At 45.1% G+C, this 11221-nt stretch overlaps 1 protein-coding gene across 3 annotated transcripts in view; it reads right to left on the reverse strand.

Annotated features, from left to right (window-relative positions):
- The window catches only part of CCDC157 (coiled-coil domain containing 157), a 30461-nt gene extending 19301 nt beyond the window's left edge, over nt 1–11160 (reverse strand). The window contains exons 1-3 of one of the 3 annotated variants that reach the window (XM_016432550.2): nt 10987–11160; nt 9087–9354; nt 5359–5530 (exon numbers count right to left, since the gene is read on the reverse strand). In XM_016432550.2, coding sequence (XP_016288036.1) covers nt 5359–5530; nt 9087–9334 — 420 coding nt within the window. In that variant the 5' untranslated portion in view covers nt 9335–9354; nt 10987–11160. Of the gene's footprint in view, nt 1–5358; nt 5531–9082; nt 9355–10986 lie in introns of those variants that run through there. The other 2 variants (XM_016432549.2, XM_016432554.2) reach the window with 2 other exon arrangements.
- Nucleotides 11161–11221: the final 61 nt, after the last annotated feature.

Here is an 11221-nt window from a genome sequence, read left to right on the forward strand (position 1 = left end):
TCTATACCAATGGTAGCTTAAGCTTGACTTAGGACAGCCCAGGGATCTGTCAGCTGTTTCTGATTTGTCATTTGCTAGCATATGTCTATCATAGGCCATCCTCCTAGATACTTAATCCTTAAGTATGGGTGTAGGCATTCCTGATTTTGTTAGACTAAGTATAAGTAGGGTGGAGTAATCTAAAGTTCACAAGTGGAAGCTGAGTGGTTCAGTGGACTGAGAGGCAGGCCCAGAGATGGGAGGGTTAGGGTTCAATCTAGCTTCAGACACTTCCTAGCTGTGTGACCCTGGGCAAGTTAATTGATCCCCATTGCCTAACCCTTAGCACTCTTTTGCCTTAGAACCAATATACAGTATTGATTCTAAGATAGAAGGTAAGGGTTAGGGAAAAAAAAAGAGAAAGAAAAAGGAACTAATGGGCAAAACTTCAAAAGCAAAGAAAGGGATAACAAACAAGAGAAAGAGGGCATGCTTAAGAATTAGGGAAAGCAGTGGATGGAATATAGTTGTTTTAAAGTAAATTAAGCTCAAATAATGGAAGAGATATAGTACTGTCTTTGGGGTAGCCAGGTGGTATTCTGGATAAAGCTAATGAGTGTCTGAGACTGGATTTGAACTCATGAAGCTGAGTCTTCCTTACTCCAAGCCTGTGGCACTGTATCCACTGTGCTGCCTTCTGTCCCAAGCAAACAAAAACACAACTGACGAGGATCAGTAGAATAGACTTGGGGTAAGTGACCTCAGCAAGACAGTCTATGATAAACCCAAAGATCCCAACTTTTGGGACAAAAATACACTATTTGACAAAAACTGCTGGGAAAATTGGAAGACAGAATGGGAGAGATTTGGTTTAGATTAACGTCTCATACTCTATACCAAGATAAACTCAGAATGGGTCAATGACTTAAATATAAAGAAGGAAACTGTAAGTAAATAAGGTGAACATAGAAAAGTATACTTGTCAGATCTTTGGGAAAGGAAAGATTTTAAGACCAAGCAAAAGTTAGAAAAAATGACAAAATGTAAAATCTATAATTTTGATTACATTAAATTAAAAAGGTTTTGTACAGACAAAACCAATGCAACCAAAATTAGAAGGGAACCAACAAATTGGGAAAAAATCTTTATAACAAAAAATTCTGACAAAGGTCTAATTACTCAAATTTATAAAGAGCTAAATCAATTATACAAAAAATCAAGCCATTTCCCAATTGATAAATGGGCAAGGGACATGAATAGACAATTTTCAGATAAAGAAATCAAAACTATCAATAAACACATGAAAAAGTGTTCTAAATCTTTTATAATCAGAGAAATGCAATTCAAAACAACTAGAGGTACCACCTCACACCTAGCAGATTGCCTAACATGATAGCAAAGGAAAGTAATAAATGTTAGAGGGGATGTGGCAAAATTGGGACATTAATACATTACTGGTGGAGTTGTGAATTGATCCAGCCATTCTGGAAGGCAATTTGGAACTATGGCCAAAGGGCACTAAAAGATTGACTGCCCTTTGATCCAGCCATAGCCCTGCTGGGTTTGTACCCGAAAGAGATCAAAAGGAAAAAAGACTTGTACAAGAATATTCATAGCTGTGCTCTTTGTGATGGTAAAAAAATTAGAAAATGAGGGGATGCCCTACAATTGGGGAATTGCTGAACAAACTGTGGTATCTGTTGGTGATGGAATACTATTGTGCTGTAAGGAATGATGAACTGGAGGGATTCCATGTGAACTGGAACAACCTCCAGGAAGTGATGCAGAATAAAAGGAGCAGAACCAGGAGAACATTGTACACAGAGACTGATACACTGTGGCACAATTGAATGTAATGGACTTCTCTACTAGCAGCAATGCAATGATCCAGGACAATTCTGAGGGACTTATGAAAAAGATGTTATCTACCTCCAGAGAAAGAACTGTGGGGGTGGAAACACAGAAGAAAAACTGCTTGATCACAAGGAATGGTGGAGATATGATTGGGGACATAGACTCTAAATGATCACCCTAGTGCAAATATTAATGGTATAGAAATGGGTCTTGATCAATGCCACATGTAAAACCCAGAGGAATTGCACATCAGCTATGGGGGTCTGGGGGGGGGTACAGTGGGGAAGCAGGGAAAAAACACAAATCTTGTAACCATGGAAAAATATTCTAAAATAATTAAATAAAATTTTCAAAAAAAAATACAACTGGGGGCAGCTGGGTAGCTCAGTGGATTGAGAGCCAGGCCTAGAGACTGGAGGTCCTAGGTTCAAATCTTGCCTCAGACACTTCCCAGCTGTGTGACCCTGGGCAAGTCACTTGACCCCCATTGCCTAGCCCTTACCACTCTTCTGCCTTGGAGCCAACACACAGTATTGACTCCAAGATGGAAGGTAAGGGTTTAAAAAAAAATACAACTAACTCAAATAAGGAGTGAGTCAAAGAACAAATCACAGAAATAATTAGTGATTATGTAAAATAAAATTATAATAAAAAACAAAATATAAAAGAAATAGACCAATAATTTCAAAGATACAAAAGCATAGAAACTAAGAGAAGACAAAATAGAGATCTTAAATAATCTAGTCTCTCAGAAAAGGAACTCAATATCCCTTTAAAAGAATTACCAGGGGGCAGCTGGGTAGCTCAGTGGATTGAGAGCCAGACTTAGAGACGGGAGGTCCTAGGTTCAAATCTGGCCTAAGACACTTCCCAGCTGTGTGACCCTGGGCAAGTCACTTGACCTCCATTGCCTAGCCCTTACCACTCTTCTGCCTTGGAGCCAATACACAGTATTGACTCCAAGACAGAAGGTAAGGGTTTAAAAAAAAAAAGAATTACCAAAGAAAAAAACTTCCAGCCCTGCTGTATTATATTCATGGAAAAATTCCATCAAACCTTTATAGAATTTATATATATACTATACAAATCATTCTCAAAGATTAATAAAGTATCCTGCCAGAATTCTTTTATGAGACAAATATAGTCTTTTTTAAAAATCCCTTACTTTCCATCTTAGAATCAACTGTGTATTGAAGGCAGAAGAGTGTTTAGGACTAGGCAATGTGGGTCAAGTGACTTATCCAGGGTCACACAGCAAGGTAGTACCGAAGATCATATTTGAACCCAGAACCTCCTGTCTCTAGGCCTGGCTCTTAATATATCAAATATAGTCTTAATACCTCACCAGAGAAGTAGAACTAAAGACCAATATCATTAATGAATAAGGATTTAAAAATTTTAAAGGAAATTCTATCAAACAGACTGTAGTCATTTATCCAAGGCCATTCATCATGACCAATTTAGATTTCTACCAGGGATGCAAAGCTGGTCCAACACTAGGAACAATCAGCACAAGCATTCTAGAAAGAAAAACATCCAAACCACATGATGATCTCAATGGATGGGGGGAAAGCCTTTGACAAAGTACAACACTCATTTATGCTAAACAAAGTCAACAAATAAACAAAAACTCCAACCTATAAATTTAGGCACAAAGGAACCTTTTGAAAATAAACAGCCATCTAAAACCAACACAGGAATCAAAGACAGGAAATAAACAGGAACTTTATCCAATAAATTTGTAGGAAAGCAAAGATGTCCACTTTCTCCATTATTATTTGATATAATTCTAGGAATGCTAGCAAAAAGGATTGAAAGGTGTAAAAAAGCGAAGAGGAGATTTGATGATATCAGAGCTTACTTGGAAAATCTTAAGGAACTATCAGATACTAATTGAGACAATAGGTTCAATAAAGTTGTGGGCCTCAAAATGAACCCTCAAAAATTAACTTGTTTCTATTGAATAATAACAAAATCTAAGAGGCAACAATAGAAAGGGAAATCCCATTCCAAGGAAGTCTAAAAGGCCTAAAGAACTTGGGAATCAGTGGATGGAAGCACACAAAAGACTTATATGTATTTAACTACCAAAAGCTCTTTTAGAACAAAGAACAACTTAACTAGGTGGATAAACATTTAATGCTCATGGCTAGACTGTGCCAACATAATAAAATGACAGTACCACCAAAGTTAATTTACACTTTTTTTTTTTTAGGCAATGGGGGTCAAGTGACTTGCCCAGGGTCACACACAGCTGAGGTCAGATTTGAACCTAGGACCTCCCATCTCTAGGCCTGGCTCTCAATCCACTGAGCTACCCAGCTGCCCCCTTAATTTACACTTTTAAAGCTATGCTACTGTAATGATTGAGATAACACTTTAAGGAACTTGATTAAATTGTAACAAATTGGAAAAACAAAAGATCTAGAATATCAAAGGAAATGATGAAAAGAAATAGGGAGGAAGGAAGAATACCACTTCCAGACCTGAAACTATATTTATAATATAGCAGGTGATAAAAGCAGCAGACATCAAAGCATCTCTAACCAGTTTTAAAAAATACACGGTACATCAGTGGAACAGACAAGGGAGAATCAGAAACAACAAAATTAAAAAAAAAACATAAGGTAGCATAGTAGAGGGTGTGCCAAGCCTGGATTCAGGAAGACTCATCTTCCGTAGTTTAATTCTAACCTCAGGCACTTACTAGCTATGTGACCATGGGCAAGTCACTTAACCATGTTGGCCTCAGTTAATATAAAAAGAACTGGAGAAGGAAATGGCTAACTCCTCCAGTATCTCACCAAGAAAATACCAAATAGGGTAACAAGGAAAGAGTCAGAAACAAATCTAACAAATGAACAACAGCAAAAACTCCTTATTTTATAAAAAAAATCTAGAAAAAACAGAAAGCAATCTGGCAGAAATAAGGCTTAGACCAACACATCACACCATACTTCACAATACTTTACAAATGGATACATAATCTTAATATTAAAGATTGTACTATGAAAAAAACTAGAAGAGAAATAGCTCGAGGGACAGCTACATGGCTCAGATAAAGATAAAGAGCCAGGCCTGGAGTCAGAAGGACTCTGGTTCAAATTTGACCCCAGACACTTCCTAGATGTATAACCCTGGGCAAGTCACCTTGCCCTAACTGCCTAGTCCTTACCATTCTTTTAGCTTAGAACTGATCCTCACTATCTATTCTAAGACAAAAGGTGAGGATTAAAAATATATTTTCTCAATGGCCCAATGAAAACATATTTGTTTATTAAAAAGAAAGGTGCTAAGCGAGGAGGAAGTGACCCACAAACAGGCTTTCGGGAAGATCAGTGTGATGAAGGCCTGAAGGTCTACTGGTACTCATCTGGTACAGCCCCTGTGTTATGTCCCAGGATAGGCCTCCAGGGAGGAAACCACTTTCTCAAGGACCCCCAGGGGCAGGGTGATCCTGGGCTCCTGCTGGATTCCATGGGGGCCCCCAGAGCCAGAGGAGGGATGGGCTCAGGCCGTCCCTACCTCAGTCACTGATTGCCGGTAGAGTTCTCCTAGCCTCAGCATACTGGTCCAGTACTTGCGGACTGTGAGCCCAACAGACATGCAGGGCCCCACCTCCCGGGGTATGGGGACCATCTCGTTGCTGGTGATGTTGTCCGTGTAGCTGGTAAAGCTCTGGAGAAGCAAAAGGAGCCTTTGGGGGGAAAAGAGAGACATAACATACAGGCTGAGGGCTCAGAGCCAGGCTGGAGAGGGCCTGCGTGGACACTCAGAGGGTCATCCGGTCTCACACTGGACTGGCCTGCAGAGGCATCCTCGCTAGGGTATCCCTGAAGCCAGACCATCTCTGCCCACCATCCCTTTGGGATGGCAGCTCTCATTTCCAGAAATCTCTCTGTAGATTTGCTCCTAGTCCTATGCTGGGGACGAAGCAGAATGAGCCCGACGGCTCCTCTAGGAACCAGACTAAATCTCCCCACGTGTTCAGCCAATTCCCCAGTGACCGGGTGTGCTCAGCACACACTCCAGCTTGTCGCTGCCTTGGGAGACAAAGACCCAGTGGGGAGCTGGCTTCGCTTTGTGGGCTCACTCTAGGCCAGAAACTCAGTGAGAGTGACCACAGGGAGTTCTGGCTCTGTGGGGCTTTAGAGATAATCCTGTCTGGGGCTCCTGGGGCCCAGAGAGGGGAGCCACCCAAGGCCTTGATCTGCCTGGTCTCTCCGACCCCACCCCCCACTCCCCCAGTTATTTCTTCACATCTTAGCACATCCCACATACTAAATGAGTCTAAATGTCCCCATCTGTGAGTGAATTGATTTCTGAGGTCTTTCCCAGCACTGACACATTCCCCGTTCTAAGGCTTCTGCTACGTTCTAGGTTCCTAGGGCACTTCCCACTCTGACATGCTTGGAATCCTGGTTTAAGATCAAGAACAGAGACTCTCTCAGGGTTACACCTGGTGTCTGAAAAGTTCACAGGCGTTCACTAAGCACCCATTATGTGCCAGGCACAGGGAGAAAATGAAAGGTAAAATTGATCCCTGTTCTCCAGGTGCTCCTGGCTTAATGAGGGAGACCCCATTCAAACAACTCTGGGCAAAGAAGCCAGAGACGGGCAGCTGGGAAGGCATTCCCATTCGCTTCTTGCTGCTCTCCAGAATAAGAACTCACCTCAATTTCCCCAACCTCTAGCCCTTGTCCCTCTCCCTTTGCCAAAAGATCCGAGCCAGTGACCCAAATGGACTCGATCCACCCCTGCCACTCACCCCACTCCCCTGGGGTCTGAGGTTCACCTGTGCTTGAGAACCTCGGCAGAGCTCTCCAACGCCCATGTTTTCTCTTAATTCAATGTCATTCTTTTTTCAGATCCACATCCCTCCCTTCACCTCTCCCCAATGGAGAAAGCCAGTGACAACTATGGATGAACTGACCCAAGGAAACCCCCCATTGGCCAGGCCCAGCATCCATCGCCTCTGGCACATTTGTCTCATCAGTTGTTCGGTGGTCTGGGCTCATCCACCCACTCTCTGGAGAGTCCTCTAAAGGCCAAGGCAGAGGCTGGCCTGTGGCTTTAACTGTACTTACTGCCTCTTGGTCTTTTCTACAGAGGAGATCCAGTCATTGCCACCCACTCTGGGTCCTGTCCATGAAGCCCCAGCTCCTGTCTCTGGGCTTTGCAACAGCCAGCCCACAAGTCTAAACAACTCTGGGAATCCCTGCTTTCCTTCAGGGCTCTACAAAAGGCCTTTCTCCCACAGGAACCCCCTCTCTACCTCCCCACAAGGCCCTGGGGGCTCCTTTTGTGTTTATTCTCTAGGTACCTGGACGTGTTCTCCCCCACCATTAGAGGGCAGAAACCCTGCTTTATCTTTCTTTGTATCCCCAAGTCTGAGTGTAATGTATGGCGCACAGTGGGTGCATCACAGCAAGATCCAGAAATTTGGGAAAAGAAAGACAGCGTCTAGACAAGAGCCTTGGGTAAAGGTTTTGGGCCTGGGATGGAGACGTGGCCCAGGGTTCAGGGAGGAGCTGGGAAATACCCTAAAAGGAAGCTCTGAACTATCCCGAACATGACCAGAAGCCTGAGAGGCAGGCCCTGATAGGTCACTTGGAGAGCCTGTTCCAAAGCTTTATTATAGGAAGGTTCTTCTCGGCATGGAGCCTCAGAGATCATCCCTGAAATTCTGACATCCTGGGTGGGGGCTCAGGACAGGGGTGTCAGAGCTGGGAGGAGCCTTAGAAGTCAACCCCTCATTTGCTATTTGGAGAAACTGAGGCCCAGCCAGGGGAGATGACTTTCTCATGTACCCATGGGAGTGAGGAGCCAACCAGGACAAGGAATCTGGGGTTTCTACTATCCTGCACAGTACCTGCCCCTAGAGCTATGTGTCTTTTGGGATGGAGGGCAAACCCCAGGGCTCTCTCCTACATGCACTGGGCTTCCTGCTCTCCAGAATTTTACACTTTGCTTTCAGGTTCTTAGCAGGGTCCCTTGAAAGGAACCTTCAGGAAGCCTGTCTAAACCCCTTGGATTATTTGGTTCTGAAGTATTTGCTGAAAGCATTTACACACACCACCAGTCTTTCCCCAGTGGAGTCCTCACACCATGTAACTGCCAAGGACTCTTTTTTAAACCCTTCCTTTCCATCTTAGTATCAGTTCTAAGGCAGACGAGCAGTAAAGGTGAGGCATTTAGGGTTAAGTGACTTGCCCAAGGTCACACAGCTAGGACGTATCTGAGGCCAGATTTGAACACAAGTCCTCCCAACTCCAGGCATGGTGCTCTGTCCAATGGCCACCTAGCTGCTTGTCCTAGAACTCTTAAGAGACCCAACATAAAAGATGAGGGTCACTTTACACTTTGACAGGTTTTTATTGGCTAAAATCAAGGCCCTACAGGAATTCCCTGTGACTGGAAGTGGTGACAGGAGCCAGCAGCTGAGTTTTCTTGCCTTCCAAAGACTTTGGCTTTTTGTGCATCTTGACAGACTTAAGTAGCTGAGGCCCCCAGAGGGGTAGTGTCTTGCCCAGGGTCTCACTGCTTATGAGCAGCAAAGTCAGACTTGGAGCCCAGAAACTTACTACTCATATGGCCAGCCCAGTACCCTGCCTCTTTTCAGGAGCAGCCAAGCTGCCAGAGGCATCTAACCAGTGTAGTCCAGCATAAATCCCCCTCAAGGGTTTTAATTTTAAAAGATTATTTATTATAAAAATGAATAATATGAAAATAGGATTTAGCTGATAATCCAAGTATAACCCAATGGAATTACTTGTCAGCTCCAGGAGGAGGAAGGGAAGAGGGGAGGGAGAGAACATGAAGCATGTTACCATGGAAAATATTTTTTAAAAATAAAAATTATATTCAAAAAACAAAAACAAAATAAATAGTGTATATGTGTAAGACCTGAGTGTGAATCCTGGACTCACCCCCCTCCCAGCCTCAGTTTCTTCATCTGTAAAATGGAAATATAATTGTACTTACCTCCCAGAGTTATTTAGGATCCAATGAGATAATATTTGCAAACCCTAAAGTGCTATTGAAATGCTATTGTTGCTCTTATTATCTCATTCAAACACCTTCACTATCATTTCAGTTTGGGAAGACTCCCACAGTCGGGAAGTCAAGCTGAACTCTGCCTCTATGTCCTTTCCCCTACTGCCCCTGGTCCTGCCCTTTGGGGTATGCCCCTCCCCAACCACCAGAGATTCTAGGGCAGCCAAGGACAGTCAGGTGGCTTTTCCCTCCCTTACCTGTCGATCACCAACTCCAGGAGCACCACATGGGAAAGCTGAGTGAACTCGGGGTTTCCTTCTACATGGTCATAGTGCTCCAAGAGAGAAACCAAGTCCAGGTCACAGGACACTTTGTCAGGGAACTTCCAAGAGGGGAAGCGCACTGCCCCAGCTCTGGAGAACACATCCACAATGGCTCCTTGTAGGTCTGTGATGTCTTTCCTCAGGCTGTCCATACAGCTTGGGTTCCCCAGGAGATGGGCCATCCTGAAGACCAGAAGATGCCCTAAGGAGAGGAGAACAAGCTGGCTCTGTGGGTTGCCTCCCTTGGGCAACCAGAGACAAGCTTCTTCCCACCTCCCTACGCTCAGTTTCTTCAACTGAAAACCAAGGGGGCTAAAAGAGATGGCCTCTCAGGCTCCCCCTAATTATAATTAAGAACCTCCACCTAAGGAGGGTACCAGGGCCAGCCATCTCTTCGTCTTCTGCCAGCTAAACTCCTCTGAACAGGAACCTCCTCTCCCCCCCCCCCCTACACTTCTAGAGAGTAGGGATTGCCTTTTGGCTTGCATTTATATCCCCAGCACTTAGCACACTGCCTCAAACATGGTAAGTCTTTAATGAATGCTTGCTGGCAGTTAGATGGCTCGGGGGACTATAGCCAGGCCCAGAGACAGGAGGTCTTAGATTCAAATCTGGCCTCAGATACTTCTTAGCTGTATGACTCTGGGCAAGTCATTTAACCCCAATGCTTACTGATGGACAGAGTTGTGATCCTGAAAAACAGAGACAATGAGACCCTATGGTTCAATGGATAGGAGTCTAGACTTGATTCAAATCCCAGAGCCATGTGACCTAGAGCACAGACCTCTCTGGACCTCAGGTTTCTCCCAAGGACTACTCAGGGTTTTTAACCTAGGATCTGTGAACTTTTTTTTTAACAAGTTATTAACTGTATCTCAATATAGTTGAAATATATTATTGGCATATATAGTATAGTATAGTGGTAGTCTCTCCGCAATTGAGAATGACTATTGTCTTTGTAAATGCTTGTGAGCTGACAAACTCTGCTTGGTGTCTTATTCTGAGGAGTCAGGCCATAGGTTTCATCCCACTGTCAAAGGAGTCCATGACCTCAAATGGTTCTAAAAGCTGCTCCTTCAGAGATCTGATCTGGTGGAGGGTTTTCCTGGGAATTCCTCCTGCTGACAGAATCAGAGACCTGCCCAGCTTCACAGAGTCCACTAGAAGCAAAACTGAGACAGGAGGCCAAACTGGGGATTTAAGGCCAGCCTTTCTTTGAAAGCTGAAAAGGGGCCAGAGAGAGGGATTTAAAAGAGCCCAGCAGAATTGCCTGTCATTTCATATTTCAGTTTTCCTTGATGGAGCTAAACTAGCTTACTCATGGCCTCATCTTTATTCCTGTATCCCTACTTGTAGCTTGGTGCCTGGCACACATAATATAGGCTGGCTGAAAAGGGGGGCAGGTTAATATGGGAAGAGGAGTAAGGGGGGGCTTTTGTTGGGAAGGGCTCCCTCCAGGAGAGTGGGGCTCCTGAGGTGACAGCAGGATAGGGTCATGGTTTCGAGGGGTGGGGGACTTCTCCAGCTGGGCAGGGCTTTGAATGGGACGGTCTTTCTAAGGGAGGGCTGGTGTTCCCAGGGATAGGAACAAACGGGTGGGCTCCTCCAGGAGGGCAGGGGATGGGCGGGGGCCCTCAGATGAAGGCGGGGGCCCCCTGAAATGGGGAGGGCACTCCCGGGGATGGGGGCGGGGTAGATTTCGGGATGTGGGAGAGGTGGTGCCCTCCTCCCAGGGATAAAGGGCGGGCATGAGTGAAGGGGAGGGGCAACTGGGCTGGAGATTCTGGGGCAGAAAGTGGAGACAGGGGACCCCAGGCCACCACTCCGAGCTCACCCGCCTCCGGCAATGCCGCTGCAGTTCTTGGAACTGTCCCCGCAGTTCCCGCCCCTGGAGCCGAGGCCTGGGCTCCTTGGATCCACTGCAGTTCCCAGCCGAGTGCCTGAAACCTCCCGCCCCGCTTTCTCCATGGCAACGGTGTCTCCACGTCCGCTCGCGCACGGGGGAGGGAGCCCGCCGGAAAGCGAGGGGCGGGACAGGAAACGCGTCACCCCGTCTCCCTGAAGGCGGT

This window comes from Monodelphis domestica, chromosome 3, assembly GCF_027887165.1.
Source record: "Monodelphis domestica isolate mMonDom1 chromosome 3, mMonDom1.pri, whole genome shotgun sequence".
NCBI lineage: Eukaryota > Metazoa > Chordata > Mammalia > Didelphimorphia > Didelphidae > Monodelphis > Monodelphis domestica.